Genomic DNA, 19,009 nt, shown 5'->3' on the forward strand with positions numbered 1-19,009 from the left:
AATGAATTCTCTGTCCTTAGGGCTGATTCGCCTGTGCTTAGTGGCCACAGATTTGCAGTCCAGAGTGAGGTTTTGGGACAGTGGAGGCAGAGGAACCTGGAAGGTGGTCAGGCCACAGTTTTGGAGCCCAGCCCTGTGTTTGGGTGAGTGATTGGGCCTCTTTGGGGGGGAAGGGAGGGGCCTCCTGGAATTGGTTATTACTGACGGTGAGGGGGGTGGTGGGCCTGTCAAACTACATCAGCACACCCTTAAGCTGGCAGTGAAAATCAAGCCGAAATATGACAGGTGCACAGAGGTGGGGCATCACCGGCAGTCTGAGGCTCTTATATTTGGTGCCCACCACAGTTAGGGTCATGGTGCATCTCCTGCAGATTTCCGCAGAGAGGGATTTGGAGGCTAGTCCTACCTTACACTAGGCTGGGGACATGGTTAGCAATAACATTTGGCTGTGCCCAGGTGTATGAAGCTCTCAGTGCTTCCCGTGTCAAACATGTGGCCAGTGGTGTGACCGTTTAACTCAATGCCCATCAGCGATCATCCCAGCTTGTGTAGTCTACTCTGGTCCAGCATGATGGAAGCCATTATCAGCTCACTGACCAATTTGCTGCTGCTATATCATTGGGTTGGCTGCCACTAAAATGGCCGCCCGAAAGATCCTGAAGATGCCCATCCCCATGGATCACACATGGTGGAGTCCGGAAGTGGTCGGATGTGACCTCCCTCCGTGTTGTCACACCCTTGGCCCAAGTTTGATTCTCAGCAAACTGGAAATGATGACAGAAGAGAATCGGCCCAAGATGGCGACGCGGGTTGCAGTCCGCATGTGGCACTGCCAGAGAGGAGCTTAGAACAACATACCCTTGCATAGTGTCCTTTCATTTGGCAGTTCGAGCAGGTCACGCTACAGACAGGGCGACACTTTCACAGGTGTTTGCTTTGGCTGCAGTAGTTGCACCTCATGTGCTCGGCGGTGGCAGCAGCAGTAATCACCCCGAATCCCAAGATGGCACCACCCATTCTTCCCACCTGGTGGCTGCATGGCCCACTGAGTAGGTCTCCACGTTCTTTTGGGTAGTGTCCATCGCTCGGGCCTTCTGCACCACTTCCTGTTGGGACCAATCGCCTTTCTCAAGGAGTTGTTTCCATATTTGATGGCAGTGGAATCCAGCGACTAGCTTGACACTGATGAGCTCCTCCTGGTAGGTCAACATAGTCATCTTCTGGCACCCACAGTCTCGTTTCAGCTCCCACATGGCCTTCAAGGAATCGTCGATCAACTCACCTGCACCCTGGCATCAGGACCCAAGCTGGAAGCATGCATACATCATGCTCCTCGGGGATCTGTACTGCTGTCGGAGTAGGGCCATTGCCTCTTTGTTTTCAGTGCAGTCATTAATTAATTGGTGTGCTCGGTACAGGTACGGAAGGCGGGTCAGCCTGCCCAGCCCAGTGAAGACATGCTCGGACATACCCACAGCACTGTGTTGAAGTGGAGCTTTCTATTATTTCTTAAGATTTGCTGTGGATACATTGCTGGAAGGGAGGCACAGCATTGCATATGAAGAGAATGAAAAATGTGTCAAGCAGTGATGCAGCCTTATTTGACCTGGTCTTTATTGAAATTGGCTCTACTCTGCACTCATCGGCCAGGATAGTATCTTGCAAGTCATCATGAAGCAAACATAAGACAAAGATGAGTTTCTGTGGGTAGAGGAATTTGAGCCAAGTGCCCTACAGTGTCTCTTGCATCATGGTGTCAAAGACTTTAAAAAAGCCATGCATAGTTATCAATGCTTCTTTTGGAGTTGTTACACAGTGAAGATCATGCCCACTGATTCTTCTTGGTGTGATTGTGGGAACACTTCCCAGTCCTGTAAAGTAGTTGAGAGGGATAGACTTTTCCTGTGCAGGCAGCAGGGAAACCCCACATCTGCCTTTTTGAAGAGATCTGCATTTACAGCTTCCTTGGGATTCCCTGGTATAGTCTCCTCTTCCCAATGATGAGAGTATAGATTGTTGACTGAAACTCTTTCTTGCCATGTCATAGAAATTCAGAAGGGTACCCAGTTCAATGGCAAGGCATTATTTCTCATTTGGGAAATGGCTGATTGGATATGTTTATTGGTTAAGAGTGGAGGCAAGTCTGAATGGAATAGTCTGTTGTGCAATGAAGTCAAGGGACCAAATGTAGAGCTGCAGGTAAGTAGATTTCAAAGTGTCCTTTCCACCAGGTGTTGATTATCTCTCTAACATTCTATTCTTGGCTTAAAGTGTGGTGGAACAGTGGGAGTTTCCCACTGAAAATCTGTACCAACCAACGAGCTGGAGTATTCATGAACATTTTCAACCTCTCCTTGCTGCAGTCAGAAGTCCGACCTGCTTCAAAAGGGCATCAATTATCCCGGTACCCAAGAAGAGTAGTGTGAGCTGCCTCAACGACTACTACCCATTAGCACTAACTTGAAATGCTTTAAGAGGCTAGTCATGGCCAAAATTAATACGTGTCAAAGCAAAGATCTGGACCTGGTGCAATTTGCCTATTGTCACAATTGCTCCACAGCTGCTCTCCACTCAGCTCTGGATCACCTCGAAAACAGCAATATTACCTCAGTGCTGGTCAAGATGCTACAAACTCTATGGCTCTGTACCACACTCTGCAACTGGATCCTTGACTTTCCCATCAGAAGACCAGTCAGTATGAATTGGAAACAACATCTCCTCCTCAATGATCATCAACACAGGCACACCCCAAGGATGCATGCTTAGCCCACTGCTCTACTCATTATACACCTATGACTGTGTGGCTATGCACAATTCCAATGCTATCTCCAAGTTTGCTGATGACACCACAGTTGTCGGTAGAATCAGAAATGGCAATGAGGAAAAGTACAGGAAGGAGATAGATCAGTTCATTGAATGGTGTAATGACAACAACCTTGCGCTCAACGTAAGCAAAGTCAAAGAGATTATTGTGGACTTCAAGAGGAAGTCGGGAACACGACCCAGTCCTCATCAAGAGCTCAGTAGTGGAGAGGGTCAAGAACTTCAAAATCCTGGGTGTCAACATCTCCAAGGATCTGTCCTGGAGCCTCCATATTGAAGCAGTCACAAAGAAGGTTCGCCCGTTCACCTTTGTGAGGTGTCTGATGAGATTCAGTATGCCACCAAAGACTCTTGTAAACTTCTACAGTTAACTGTGAAGAGCATTCTGGCTGGTTGCATCATTGCCTTGTATGGAGCCACCAACTCTCAGGACAAAAAAAAAACCCTAGAGGGTTGTTAACTCGGCCTGCGACATCACAGGCACCAGACTTCACTCCATCGAGGGCATCTACATGAGGCGGTCTTAAAAAGCAGCCTCTATCCTTAAAAACCCCACCACCCAGGCCATGCCCTCTTCACTCTGCTACCATTGGGAAAAGGAACAAGAGCCTAAAGACGAGCACTTAGCGGCACAAGGACAACTTCTTCCCCACTGCCATCAGATTCCTGAATGATCAACGAACCAAAGACATTGCCTTAATTTTTGTGCACAATTATTTTAATTTTTTTTATTGTAATGTTGTAAGATGGTTATAATATAATTCTGATTCTGACAATTCTGAAAACCCCAAAAGTTGATGACTTAGTAGTGAATATGTGGGTCTCCTGAACTCTTTCATCTGTCATTTAGCCACTAGTTTTCTGCTATACTCTGCCTTCTGTTGCTTGGGAAGCTGAAATTGTGGTGATTCTGATCTAAGAGCACCCTACATTTGAATCATTGATCTCCCGCTTATTCTCTACATACCAGGCCTGGATCTTCTTGGTGGAGACACCAAGAATTTCTCTATGTCTATCAATTATGGTGGACTTCCTGGCAGTGTACATACTGGAGATGCTCTGCAGATTCTGTTATGTGAATGCCAGTAGGTTATCTCTGATTTTCTGTATGAGAATAGATAACTTTGGGGGGTGCTTGATAGCTTGAACATTGATTGTCTTGAGACATAGCTTCTTTGACAATGATGTTTAGAGGTCAGGTTTAAGGAGATGTCGAGCACCTGACATGGCATAACTGTACAGACCTACTGTGTTTGCCAATCCTTACTCTGGTCCATGGCTATCTATACAAAATCACTTGCCTACATTAATTCCATATCCCTCGCTGCCCTGCTCATCTACGATTTCTCCAGATGTCTCACTTCTCCATCCTATGTACAGGCAGAAACTGAGGAAACTGCCCTGATGACTAGAAAGATGGTCTGGGGAAAGAGAAGAGTGGTTTCTTAACTGTCTGGAGTCAGGAGATTGCTCCATCCTTAAAGACTTGGCTACTGATTTGAATGAACGTACCACAGTTGCAGACTTTATTGGGAAGTGTGTGGATGATGACATTCCCACAAAGTCTATTTTGGAGTATCTTAAACAAAGGCTGTGGATGAACAAAGAGATCTTCAAGCCGTTGAAGACCAGGCTTATGGCATTCAGATCAGGCAATTCAGAAACATTCAGGAAGTGCAGGTACAATCCCTGGAAGGCCATTACTAACACAAAGAGACAATTCCTGAACAAGCTGGAGTCTCAGATAAATGCTTAACAGCTGTGGCAGAGATTGAACACTGTAGCGGCACACTGGAGGCTTAATCGAACTGGCTTGGGAGGTTCTGAGTGACGTCATGACATCACAATGCGATGGCGTGGGGTTTTAAAAAGCTGTATGTGACTGAGCAAATGACTTTTACTGAACATCAACTTGACTACATCTGATCATTTTCTCATTCTTCATTTCACACTGTGACACAGTAGCTACATTGGTGATCCCGAAGGGCACATGTGGATTTTGGACCCAACATAGACAATGCAGTGGTTTCGCTCAAACTGCCTGTCTTTTGGACCACTCATCCTGAAGTTTGGATCGAGCAGGCTGAGGTGCAGTTCCACGTTCATAAGATAGAAGTGGATGCCACTAAGTACTATCTTGTGGTAAGGGCCCTCAACCAGGACATAGCCATTTGAGTAGTGGATTTTCTTCGAAGCCCTAAAAGCCCTCCTTCTCTAGATTTATGGTCTCTCATGGCGCAAGCAAACTGCACGGCGCCCAGATCAGAACTGTATCTAATATCAATGCATAGCACATTTTTTTCTCTCTGCCTCATGGTCCAAGCCCCAGACTATGCTCTATGCCAGGTTGCTACTGTGGACTTATTTGGAAGTGTCGTGGGCAAGGTGTGCACTACACTTAAGTTGAGCCATAGTACTGTATAGATCAATGCTTGCAGAGAGCCGCACCCTCATTGGTACAGGGAACTGGGAGTGTGCGTAAAAGTCCTGTCTGTAGAGTGTTCCAACTTATGTGTGCATGAAGAGTATAGCAGCCACTGGTATCATAGTCCTACCTAGGTCCGATGTGAATGTCTGTATAGTTGTTTAATAATTGAGTATCGTTTGCCATTCTCCCCTGTTTGTCTCCTGTCTGTTCATTAAAGTTACCTGTGATTGTAACACTTACGACTAGATTCATCTCTCTGTAAACCCACCAGACTTAATACTCTTGCCAACGCAATTAGTTCTGCGAGCAGGGTTCAAAGAGTTTTGGCTGGACACACATGGAGTACTAACCATGTGGGAGATTGTACTAATGAGTGTGTGTGTGGATGTCCTGTCGAGTGCATGTGTTATTGCATACTTGCTCACCAATGGGAGCAGCAGGAGGTGGCCCAAGCTAGTAAAGGAACCATCTGGTCGCCACGTAAGATCACCTGATGGACCAACAACCATCAGGTCCAGCTATTCGGCAATGTGGCTGGCAGGCCATGCCATACTGGTCAGCTGCAACGACAGGCTGAACTCCCATGGAGATAAGATAGAGGCCCACATGGTCTCCTTCCTGGAGAAATCAGTGTTTCTGAGGTCAGGGGGAGTCGTAGGGGAGCCGTACAGATACTGATATCCCTACTTAAGCACCAGTGAGATATCACATCTGATTTAAGTAATCCGAGCACCCAGAAGGATAGGGTGATTGAATCTCTGCAACATCACTGTTGTGCACTACAGGAGGCAGTTTAAAATGTCCGGGTGTGAGGGACTGAACTCGAAATGAAAGTTGTAGAGACAGCTTCCAAGCTTATTGAAATGCAGCAGCTGCAAGCAGCTCACTGGTCTGGGTGTCAGCTTGATCCAGGCAAAATCCTAGCCATTGTACCGTGGAGGGAGTATATCAACACATGATTGGAGGATAAGTGTGTGTGGATGGACAGTGATGACCATGAGGAAATTGAGTCCTTTGACACAATCCTCCCCCCATGTGCCTGAGCCTTTGTAAGCTTGAGCAGTGAAAATGCAGTCCCAGGTCTGCCATGAAGGCACCCTATCAAATCTCTAAAACTGGGATGAAGACGAAAATGGGAGGACCTCAGGTGGGCATGTATGTGGTCATTGTGAGAATATGGAGACCCTGGTCTACTCCACCTAGGAGCTAACTGGGCTAGGGGACCAATACCACCAGCCACGGCTGTGGGACAAGGGGGCCGCCAATGATGGTCTCTCTCATTGGGAAGTGAATGCCCTGAGTGGTCTATCGGAACAACAGTCGATTGGCAATGCCTTGCGGGTGCCACCATAACGAGTCAATGATGGAAACACCCAAAGGGAACACGTGGTTGCTACAGTCCAGCCCAGGTTCCCTGCCCTCCTATAATGGGGCCTACAAAGTTGGCTGCAGTAGCACACAATTGACGTGGGGACACAGGTTGTTAGAGAGTGGGCACTGATTGTGGGTATCTGTGACAGCACCCACAAGGACCCCAGTGAGCATGAAAGTGACTGATGCCTTGGTGGGCTATTTAGTCACAGTTGCACGCCTTGACCTTAGAGGAGTGGTTTGCCCTTCATGGGATTGGTGACCAGGAAGACCATCAGGGAAGCCATTACCTTCCTGGAGGGATTGGAGAACGTGGACTGGGGAGCACCTGCTAAAGTTTTCAGAGCTGAGTCGAAGTTCGGCGACGTCTCCCTGCCAGTGACTTACAGAAATATGTATGCTCTCTGAAGAGAGCACTGTGGGAGGAAGCCCGTAGGAGTGGAGCTTCCCATACGCCACCCAGTCTGACCTGGACCAGACTTCCTTCTGGTCCTCCCCCACAGGAGGTGACCCGTGAATATCTTGTGAGCTCTTTGAAATACCCACCCCCCCCCCCCCCCAAGAAAGGAGCAGACTTCCCTTCAAACTCTTCCTCTTCTAGATGTGAGGATCAATGAAACATTCATCAAAACAGACTGCTGTGATTCCCCACACTGGTCTTCACAGCCATCCTGCCATCACACCGTTCTGTTTAACCAGCAAGGAGCTGTTGTCACTTATTATGCACAGAACTTTCAAGCAGACATACAACAGCTGTTGCCATGGAAACACCATCATTGGACACTCGAACTCAACAACCACAGCATCTTTTGTTATGCACATTCCAAGTCCAGCTTTTGTAATGGGCCCTTTGCTCTATTTTTCCTCTCTTTTTAATTGCACCCTGAACTGTGGTAATAATGTCTCTCAACACACACAGGAAATTGGAGTTACGGATCACTATTACAATATTACAGTTTTTAAGTACAATACTACCAAAGAAATATGTATATATTTTCCCCCACTAGAAAATGACAGCCTCCCCACCAGCCCTCCCATTGACAGAAACAAATACCTCATGAGGTGGGCTCTTTAGGAGCTTTTATTTAAAACTACTAATTTGGCCAACTTTCAGTCCTGAATCCTCCTGGCTTTCGTTACAGGAAACCTACACAAGCACTTGTGGCACCCATTTAATGGGAACACGAGCAGAAACAGCATCCTGATTTCAGACAACTGCCCAGGAGATATGGGTATACCCTGGATGTATGCATGCTGGCCTACCCTCTACCTTACCACGGGATAGCACAGTAACAGGCATCTGGGCTCTGTGTTTGGGGAGCATCCAAATGTTAAGCCAAGAGAGGGCTCTGGTACCTCGTGGATAAACTTGCATTACCTGTTTGCAGACGTTGGTGGTAAAGGTGCGCACATTTGCCAGCTAAGCCAATGAAACCAAGCATGCAAGTCAGTGACCAGACAATTTTTCTCTCCCCTTCCCTCTAACACTGGGGAGAAGCTCCCACAGAACCCTGCTCCATCAACGACCCTGTTTGGTTGGGGGGGAATCTGGTGAAGTATTGTCATTGAGCCTTGTCCAGCATGCGGAATGGATTTGCCTATATATTGATCCACTTGGTTTACATCATTTTAAAACATTTTTTTCACTCTTTTGTTTTGTTTTATATATATGTAGTTAGAACATGTACATAGTGTTTACTGTCACGATTTCAGAGTGATGTGACTTCTGCGGGGTGGAATGTTATTTGTGGATTGTGGAGAAACATGTGACCTCCATACATTTCTGAAATATTGTGTATTGTGGGTGGTCACGTGTCCTCACTGTCTGAAACTTATTCAGAAGTCACATCACCTGTCAATCAAGGTTGTACTCCAGCACATCTTGCCATTGGCTCATTTAAATTACCTAGGGTAGGTGCCCAGATCAGAACTGTATATAACATTGACTTATTGCACATTCTTTCTCTCTACCTCATTGTCCAAGCCCCAGACAATGCTCCACGCCATGTCGCTACTGTGGATACTGCTGGAAGTGTTGTGGGTAAGGTGTGCACTACATTTAAGCTGAAACATAGTACTGCAATAGATCATGCTTGCAGAAAGCCGTACTCCTATTGGTACAGGGAACCAGGAGTGAGTGTGAAAGTCCCTATCTGTAGAGTGCGTGTGAGCTTGTAGAGTAGAGGCGGCCACTGGTATTGGAGTCCAACCTGGGTCCGATGCAAATGTCTATATAGTTGGTTAGTATTACCCTATATAGTAATTGAATATCATTTAACATTCTCCCCATTTGTTCCCTGTGTGTTTATTAAAGTTACCTGTGATTGTAACACTTGTGTCCAGACTCCCCTCTATGTGAACCCACCAAACCTGATACTCTTCCAAACAAAACCGCAGGTCATGCGACTTTCTACTAGGTTCCAGACAGGGAGGCCATGCGTTCCTACGCAATCCACATATAGCAGGCAGAAGCAAAAAATTTGTATATCGTCTATGACAATATTCGGTCTATGACCGAACATCAATTAAATGTTATTATTGTTCCTGCCTCCACCACCTCCTCTGGCAACTCATTCCAGATACTTTCCCATCCATGTGGGAAACATTTACCCCTTGAATTCCCTTTAAATTGCCTTTAAAATATGAGCAATCGACCTAGTATTTCATAATGTATTTATCAATATGTAGGAGAAAACTGTACAATTTAATATGAAAAATACGTATGTATCTTCATTCTTCTTTTCTTCTTTGGCTTGGCTTCGCGGACGAAGATTTATGGAGGGGGTAAAAAGTCCACGTCAGCTGCAGGCTCGTTTGTGGCTGACAAGTCCGATGCGGGACAGGCAGACACGATTGCAGCGGTTGCAGGGGAAAATTGGTTGGTTGGGGTTGGGTGTTGGGTTTTTCCTCCTTTGCCTTTTGTCAGTGAGGTGGGCTCTGCGGTCTTCTTCAAAGGAGGTTGCTGCCCGCCGAACTGTGAGGCGCCAAGATGCACGGTTTGAGGCGTTATCAGCCCACTGGCGGTGGTCAATGTGGCAGGCACCAAGAGATTTCTTTAGGCAGTCCTTGTACCTTTTCTTTGGTGCACCTCTGTCACGGTGGCCAGTGGAGAGCTCGCCATATAACACGATCTTGGGAAGGCGATGGTCCTCCATTCTGGAGACGTGACCCATCCAGCGCAGCTGGATCTTCAGCAGCGTGGACTCGATGCTGTCGACCTCTGCCATCTCGAGTACTTCGACGTTAGGGATGTAAGCGCTCCAATGGATGTTGAGGATGGAGCGGAGACAACGCTGGTGGAAGCGTTCTAGGAGCCGTAGGTGGTGCCGGTAGAGGACCCATGATTCGGAGCCGAACAGGAGTGTGGTATTCATTAGTATTCAGTGAATCGCATGAGATGTAAGAAAACAATTTGTTTTTAATGTTAATTACTACCCAACAATCTGAGTAATCACTATTTAAAGCAGAAATATGCCATACAATTTGAAGGAAGTCAGCAGTACTTAATTATATTAAATAGCTAATCCAAAATTCATTATGTTCGTTATTTTCAAGGTTTTAATATTGGGATGTGAGCAATTGCAATGAATAACCGTGCTTGTTCCTTTCAAGTTCCTGTTAGTCAAAACAAATTTTAAAATGACAAAAATTATTTGTAATGTTCAGAATTTAATTTGTCCCATTAAATTCCCCTATATTCATCAATCATTGTCCTATTTTACATTTGCATATTTCTAAACTACATGTGCAATTGTTCCTTTCTGATATAAAATACCTTTGAATCTTCAATTGAATCATTGAACAAAAAACAGTGCAACACAGGAACAGGTCATTCAGCCTAGGTGTTAAATGATGTTAAATTAAAATTCTGTTACTTGCAATTTCTCTCCATTCCCTTCATATACATGTGTTTACCTAAAAGCTTCCTAAATGATATTTTTATATCTGCTTCTACACTACTCCTGCCACCCCTTTTCAGGCACCCCCACTCTCTATGTAAATAATTTTCCCACACATCCTTTAAACTCCCTCCCTTATCTGAAACACGTGTCTTTAAGTGTATGATGTTATTACCCTGTGGAAAAAAAGCTGAGTATCTCTCACCACCACCACCCGCCCCCCCCCCCCCCCCGCCCCCACCCCCCCATAAATATCTCTCATGATTTTACAAACTTCTATCTGGAAGTCTATCATTAGACTCTAAAGGATTCATCTGAACTGTTTCAAAATAAGCCTGTTTTTCTGTATAAAAATAACTGAATTGCAAAAATAGTGTTGGATGACAAATTGTATTTAATGAATAACTCTGTTTTTGGAAGCTACAACAAAATTTTCTGCAAGCATGGAGAATTTGTTGGACACCTAATGAATTTTAACTGACAATGTGTTGAAGAGATGATGTTTAGACACACACAAAAAAAAATCACAGCTTGTTAAGAGTTAAGTAATTTGAAACTTCCTTAAATTTATTCTTCACATTTCATCAGCTCCATTGCTTTGTATTCAAGACAAGTCTTCTGAACTAGGTAAGTAAATGAATCTTTCCAATTTCCAACAGAAGTGCTTGTACATGAATTATAACCGGCTAAGCTGCTTCTACTCAAGTAGAATAATGCAGATGCTGGACATTTGCGATAAAACAGAGAAAGCTGAAAACACGGCACTTCTGACAGTTGTTATGGAAAGAGAAAGTCAGCATTTCAGATCAATGACTGTCAAATTTGTTTCATTAATTTTGTTTCTTTTTTTTTCATGGATGCTTCTGTACCTGCTGCCTGAAGGTGCAGTGAGAAGAGATTGTGACTGGGATCCTTTGTGATGTTAACTGACTTCTTGGGGCAGTGTTTCAAATAGATATCGTCAAAATGGACGTTTTTCAATGCATTTTCCTAATTTGGCACTTCTGCAGTACCTATGTAGTGTATGCATTGCACGCAATAGATCAAAACACACCTTATATGCTTTCAGTTTCAATAGACTTGAGTTGATTGGTTGTAAGTAAAGCTGAGTCCAGTCTGCATATGAATTGTCAGATCAAAGCTCATCGCGGAGCATTCATGTACAGAGCTGTACTGATACTATAGGAACCTAGAAAACTCTTGTCAAATAGTAGTCTTGTGAAAATCCTCAAGAATCAGTAGTCAGTTGTGCTATACTTCTCTATGTCTGTGTATAAAGTTATGAAAAATAAATTCTGCTTTCCAATCAAGGAAAAGAGCATTTTAGAAATTGTTTTCATTTCCTCTCCCCAGTTATACATTAGATTTGGGAGAATTAAGACTTTGTGTGGCAGCTTCTCAAATGAGGAAATTCAAAATGTTTAAATCAATTTTACTGTAATATCCTAAATCCTTCCAAAATAGAGTTTTGTGGGTGTGAGGTGGAGAAAGTTTAAATTGTTGGCACAAGATTGGCACAACATTGTGGCTGAAGGGCCTGTACTATGCTTTATCGTTTTTTGCTTAGCCACCAATGTGTGCTGTATCTGTATGCCAATATAAACACAAGAATGTGTTCAATAACATGGAGGTCTTTTTAAAGCCTGACAAGTCATGTCCTCTTGATGGGACATAAGATCTAACTTATTTCCCTCAATTTACACTCCCCAATTAATAAGCTGTGATTAACCAACATTAACCACTAAAGATTACATCAATAGTGCTTGTGTCACTTGGACAATATTTTTAGAATATTTTATTTTTATTTTTTCCATAAATATACAGAGTAAACTCTTCAATATCAAAGTGTATATATGTATATATAAAGAACTTTTTCTCACAAATAACATACAAAACAACTCCTTCCTCTCCCTCCCCCTCCCCCTTTTCATAACATATATATCCACACACTGTCAGGGCTCACATTTATATTAACCGTAAAAATATATTCTATATAGGGAAGTCACTTGTATTTATACTATCCAGTGACTGTTATTGTCCTTTTATAGTTATAATTGGGCCCATATATGATCCAAATATAGCTGCTATATCTTAACAAATATGTCATACTTGTTCCTTAATTTTTATGTAATTTTTTCCATTGGTATGCAACTATTCATCTCTGCAGTCCACTGTGCTATATGTTGAGGAGTGTCAGATTTCCAAGTAATTGGAATACATTTTTTAGACACTGCTAAAAATTCCAAATTCCATTTGCTAAAATTGAATTTGGAATTTAGTTAATTTATTATACTCCCATACTTTCAATAAAGTTATCCAAAAGTTAAAGCTCCGGGTCACCCGTGAAGGCCACCCCTGTTATCCTTGTTAATATTTTGGTAATATCCTGCCAGAAAGTTCTCACTTTCAAATGTTCCTATTTCTGTCCCACATCTAAAACATCTCTGATATTTCAGATTTTGATCCAATGCAGTTTCTGTGGTGTGAGATATAATCGATGTAGGAAATTATATTAAACTAATCTGTATCTTTTATTCATGCTATCCAAACACCAATCAGGCCAACATCTTTCCATTATTGCAACACCTAGATCCAACTCCCATCTCTCTCACACTCTCTGTAAACCTGATTTCACAATTTCATTCTGGAGAGCATAGTACATTTTAGTTATAAATTTAGGTGTATTCCCCAGCCAAATCATTTCACTAATTTCAGGTGGGGCCAAATTTGGCCCCCATCTTTCTCTTAGGAATGATCTTAGCTGGAGAAAACAAAAGAAAGTCCCAAGAGTTACACTTTGACTGCACACCACTAGGCAGGCGAATCGGCGCCGCTTGTAATCCACGCGGCAGGGCAGTCGGCCAAAATGGCGCCGTCGGGGAGTTTCCCCTTCTCAGCAGAGGGCTCAGAAGCCCGCACTGGGGGACCACATGATGCCTGGGTGACATCAGTGACACCCCCAGCGTGGTTCTCAGCCAGGTCCGGCCTGGGAGTATAAGTCCAGCCCAGCAGCCTGCAATAAATCAATTCTGCTCACTGAGCTCAACCCGTCTGATTTTGTGTCCTTTCAGTAGCAGTGTAGCTGCCGCTACAACTCCATATTTATTTCTTAATTGTTCAAAAGACATGAGATCCCTCCACATAACAATCATCAATATATCTTATTCCTTTGTCATACCAGGACTTCATTATTTTGTTACCCAGATTCATGGACAGCAATACATTTTTACCTAAAGCTGTTCTTAGTGATATCCATGCTTTTTTTTTCCAATACACTCATTTATTTCTTACCATATTCTAAGCGTATGTATAAATATAGGGTTGTCCGTCTTTTTTGTTATTAATTTAACAATCCACTTATAAATAAAATCCATCGCTGTCCCTTCTTTTATTGATACAATCTCATTCAGATCCAAGAAGGGGGGCTGTCTTCTTCAAAGAACCATGATAAAAATCTAGCTTGTGCTAATAAATAATACTTCTTAAAATCCGGAAGCCTAAATCCTCCCAGTTTATAATCCCATATTAGGTTTTCCAATGAAATTTTCAGCACTTTGTTATTCCATAAGAATCGCCTTATATAATTATTTAATAATTAAAATAATTTTTAGGTAGTGCAATAGGCAGAGATTGAAAGAGATACTGTAATCTTGGCATCACCTTTATTTTGATACAATTTACTCTTCCCACTAAAGTAATAAATTTCTGTAAATCTTTCTCTTTTTTGTCTAAAAGAGGAGTATAATTAAATTCATCTTTTTTCTTCTTTGGCTTGGCTTCGCGGATGTAGATTTATGGAGGGGTAAATGTCCATGTCAGCTGCAGGCTCATTTGTGGCTGACAAGTCCGATGCAGGACAGGCAGACGCGGTTGCAGGGGAAAATTGGTTGGTTGGGGTTGGGTGTTGGGTTTTTCCTCCTTTGTCTTTTGTCAGTGAGGTGGGCTCTGCGGTCTTCTTCAAAGGAGGTTGCTGCCCGCCGAACTGTGAGGCGCCAAGATGCACGGTTTGAGGTGATATCAGCCCACTGGCGGTGGTCAATGTGGCAGGCACCAAGAGATTTCTTTAGGCAGTCCTTGTACCTCTTCTTTGGTGCACCTCTGTCACGGTGGCCAGTGGAGAGCTCGCCATATAACACGATCTTGGGAAGGTGATGGTCCTCCATTCTGGAGACGTGACCTACCCAGCGCAGTTGGATCTTCAGCAGCATGGATTCGATGCTGTTGACCTCTGCCATCTTGAGTACTTCGATGTTAGGGATGAAGTCGCTCCAATGAATGTTGAGGATGGAGCGGAGACAACGCTGGTGGAAGCGTTCTTGGAGCCGTAGGTGATGCCGGTAGAGGACTCATGATTCGGAGCTGAACAAGAGTGTGGGTATGACAACGGCTCTGTATACGCTAATCTTTGTGAGGTTTTTCATTTGGTTGTTTTTCCAGACTCTTTTGTGTAGTCTACCAAAGGTGCTATTTGCCTTGGCGAGTCTGTTGTCTATCTCGTTGTCGATCCTTGCATCCGATGAAATGGTGCAGCCGAGATAGGTAAACTGGTTGACCGTTTTGAGTTTTGTGTGCCCGATGGAGATGCGGGGGGGCTGGTAGTCATGGAGGGGAGCTGGCTGATGGAGGACCTCAGTCTTCTTCAGGCTGACTTCCAGGCCAAACATTTTGGCAGTTTCCGCAAAATAGGACATCAAGCGCTGAAGAGCTGGCTCTGAATGGGCAACTAAAGCGGCATCGTCTGCAAAGAGTAGTTCACGGACAAGTTGCTCTTGTGTCTTGGTGTGAGCTTGCAGGACTGTAAGAAACCACCCCTCCTCCCCCCACCTTGTGAAATTAAGGCATTCGGTTCAGGCAAGTCGCAAGTTGTTCTGGCTTCAACAGGAACATCAGCTATACAGACAGGTAGCAGTTGATGAGATGATAATGAGGAGGAGGGTTTATTGTACAATGCACAGACGCATACTTGCTGCAGCCACACAGGAACGTAAGAAACACAAATTGCAATAAAACATAGAATATGACAACACAGTACAGGCCTTTCAGCCCACTATGTTGGGCCGACCTACAGAAACCAACTGCACAGTTAATTCCTTCCCTACCGCACACCCACATTCCTTTGTTTTTCTAACATCCTTATGCCTATCTAAGAGTCTTTTATATGTTCCAATTGTACCAGTCTCCACCACCATTCTCGACAATGCATTTGAGGCACCCAGCATTTTTCTATGTAAAAGAAAAAACTTACTTCCGACATCTCCCCTAAACTTTCCTCCACTCACCTTAAACAGATGTGTTCTCGTATTTGCTATTGTCACCTTGGGAAAATGGTGCTGGCTGTCCACCCTATCTATGCCCCTCAGTCTTTCGCACCAAAGAGAAAAGCCCAAGCTCAAAATCTTGCTTCAAAAGACATGTTCTCCAAACCAGGCAGAGTCATGGTAAATAGTACAAATCAAATGACCAAATATGTCAAGACAGTAAAAAAAAAATTTTTAAAAATAGAGAAATGTTCAGACTTCTGGTAGTTGCATTTGAATTGCCTATAATTGAATAACCATCTAATTCCCAAATCAACAACCAGGAATATTAACTGCCAATGTTGCCTGACTTTGAGTTTTTAAAGCAGTTTCTTTTTCTTTTCAGATTTCCATCATTTGTAGTATTTTTTTTCTTTCGATGCCCATTGCACGAATCCAGATGACAAATGTAAACTTGGGTGAAGTGCTCATTATATTAAACTGTTTTTGATAATATACATCATATATTTTCTTGCAACAAAGAAATAAGCCATTCAGCCCAACAAGGCTATGCTGGCATTCATCATTCAGTTTCATTCCCTCCACTTGTTTACCCTGTAAACCTTTCTCCCACCAACTCCTTCCCAGCTCTTCTTCCACCCACCGACACCCGGGGCAATTGACAGAAGCCGAAGAACCTGTGAGCTTATTTTTGGAATGTGAGGAGAAACCAGAGGGCCTGGGTCACAACAAGCAAATGCAAACCTCACACAAATAGAAACGGAGATCAGGATTAAACTGGAGCTGTTAGGTAGCTAAAACCACTTATAGTATCATTGCACTGTACCTCAGTATGATTTGGTAAATCAAGAAATGGAAATGTTGGAGGGAAATATTGCAGTCTACCAAAGCTTTTATGTGCAATTGTCACATTTTTGAAAAGCTTTCATGCCATTATTCCAAAATTACAAGCATAAATGAAATTAGTACTTGAGAATGGAATACATCCCTCTGTTTCCGAAATAAATACTGCCAGCTGAATGATGGCATGAATTAGATAAAAGGGATGAAGCTGCTCATTTCCAATTAAGATATTTTACGATCATACTACAATCAGCCACATCAATAATAATTTAGTCTCCAAATGAGTAACTCCTTTTGTGCTAACATGTTATTAATTTTCCATAGAAGCTATCTCTAAGATTTCTCTGAATAATGGAGATAATTTAATGCCAGTTAGTGCCAATTAATGAGTAATTTGGAGCTGTAGCTTACATCTACAAAATAATTGGATGACCCTTTGGCTAATCTAAATTTGGGAAGCTTTCATTACATCAACTCATATTTGGTTCAGAAACAGGACCTCCATTTGAAAGGACTGGTTCTTTGTCAGTCCTCAATTCAGCCCCCTTTCAAGCATCTACAGAAACTTGGAATAAGAAAGTTTTAAATTTTAGGTGATTTTTTTTTTCCTTTCCACATCAAACAATGGCTCAAAGGTGATTATTTCTTTGCCAGTGATTTTTAACAGATGAATGGTGGTTCATGGTTCAAATTGGCCCAACTCAACCCTTGATCACAGTTGACACCCTGGACTGAAATTACACTTTTCCATGGATGGCATTCTTTGGAGGACTTCAAGTTCCTCAGAGTCAACCATTCAGAGGATCTCCTGAAACCAGCACATGAAAGCAATTGTGAAGAAGGCATAACAACACTTCTACTTTCTAAGAAGTCTGAGGAGATTTGGCATATTGTTGAATACCCTGTCAAATTTTACAGGTCTAATGTGAAAAGTATACAATTGATTACATGGCCTAGTTTGGAAGCAAGTCCCCAGAATCACAGACCGAGTCAACTAACCTTGGAAGCACTAACCTTCCATTCATTCATGTGAGGCAATGCATCGAACAGCAGCCAACAGCATAAAGGACCCCTATCACCCACCATCTCTTTTTGCTGCTCCCTTCAAGCAGGAGGTACAGAGACCCGAAGTCCAGCACTTCTAGGTTCAAGACTAGTTTTTTTTCCCCCCAACATCTATAAATTTTTGAACCTTCCATACTACCCTTAACATTAACCATAAACTAGTCTGAAAAATCTTTCCGCACTATTGAAACCTCACGACTGTGAATATTTATCTAGTAGTGGCCGGTGCATGGAGATGTGGACCGGCCCACAAAATGACTGATAAACTGCGGGGACCTGGGGTGACATCGGCTGTCATACCAGGTGACCTCCCACACGGTGGGAAGACAGCAAGCTGTGGCAGGAATGCCAGCCAATCCTAGGCTGGCGCTGCAATGATACGATGTCCTGAAGTCAGGGCCTGGGGCCCATATAAATGCGATGGCCAGTGTAATAAACCAACTTCAAATTCAAGGCTTTGCTGTGCATGTTGTTTTTCTCCATGCGTGAGGACTACATTGGTATCCCTGACAGACCAGGCAGAGCCAATAATCATCCACACGATCTCACTCCAGCTCCAAACATTTTGGGTGTCACAGCACACGTGTGGTTCCAGCAGGCCGAGGCTCAGTTCCAGCTTCGACATATTGCCGCTGATGACACCCACTATTTCCTTGTCATGAGCACACTCGATCAAGACACAGCAGCAGCGTTTATAGACTTTGTACGGCAGTATCTAGAACAAGGCAAATATGCAACCCTCAAAAACCCGCACCTTTGGGCTCTCCTGGCATGAGCACGCTGCCCGATTGTTGCACATGGACAGATTGGGGGACAGGGCCACATCTGCTCTAATGAGCGAAATGCTCACTTTGACCGAGGGCCATAAACCTTGCCTGCTCTTTGAACGGATCTTTCTGGAGCAACTGCCTGAGGCTATCCAATTCTTGCTCACGGACGAGGACTTCAGCATCCCCTGGAGGGTCGCGAGCTGGGCAGACATGCTCTGGAGAGCAAAGAGGGATACCAGTGCTATCGTAGACCAAGTCAGCAAGCCCCATGCACAGCCAAGACCAACAGAGAAGCAATCTGGGTTAATTCTGCTATTATCATCAGGGATGGGGTACGGAGGCCTATCGATGCCATCCACCCTGCAGGTTTCCAGAAAATTCCCTAATTGTCATTGATGGCTGTGGCAGTTGGCCCATATGATAACCTCCTCTATATATGGGACTTATTGTTGGGCAGCCAGTTCCTGGTTGACATCAGTGCCGAAATAAGTGTCCTGCTCACCTCAAGCCTCGATATTTGCAATGGCAAGCAGGGTTCAGAACTGACGGCAT

At 43.8% G+C, this 19,009-nt stretch overlaps 1 protein-coding gene and 1 long non-coding RNA gene across 8 annotated transcripts in view; one reads left to right on the forward strand and one right to left on the reverse strand.

Annotated features, from left to right (window-relative positions):
• Positions 1-19,009, forward strand: part of kiz (kizuna centrosomal protein) — a 233,821-nt gene that overhangs the window by 205,763 nt on the left and 9,049 nt on the right. For 5 of the 6 annotated variants that reach the window (XM_069932381.1, XM_069932386.1, XM_069932388.1 and 2 more), the window contains one exon: positions 21-143. The exons of the other annotated variant lie outside the window; for it this stretch is intronic. In XM_069932381.1, the coding sequence (XP_069788482.1) occupies positions 21-143 (123 nt within the window). The remainder of the gene's footprint in view (positions 1-20; positions 144-19,009) is intronic. 6 annotated transcript variants of the gene reach the window in all.
• LOC138760972 (uncharacterized) overlaps positions 1-19,009 on the reverse strand; it is a 108,249-nt gene that overhangs the window by 62,638 nt on the left and 26,602 nt on the right. The gene's annotated exons all lie outside the window — the stretch shown is intronic.

This window comes from Narcine bancroftii, chromosome 4 (assembly GCF_036971445.1).
Source record: "Narcine bancroftii isolate sNarBan1 chromosome 4, sNarBan1.hap1, whole genome shotgun sequence".
NCBI lineage: Eukaryota > Metazoa > Chordata > Chondrichthyes > Torpediniformes > Narcinidae > Narcine > Narcine bancroftii.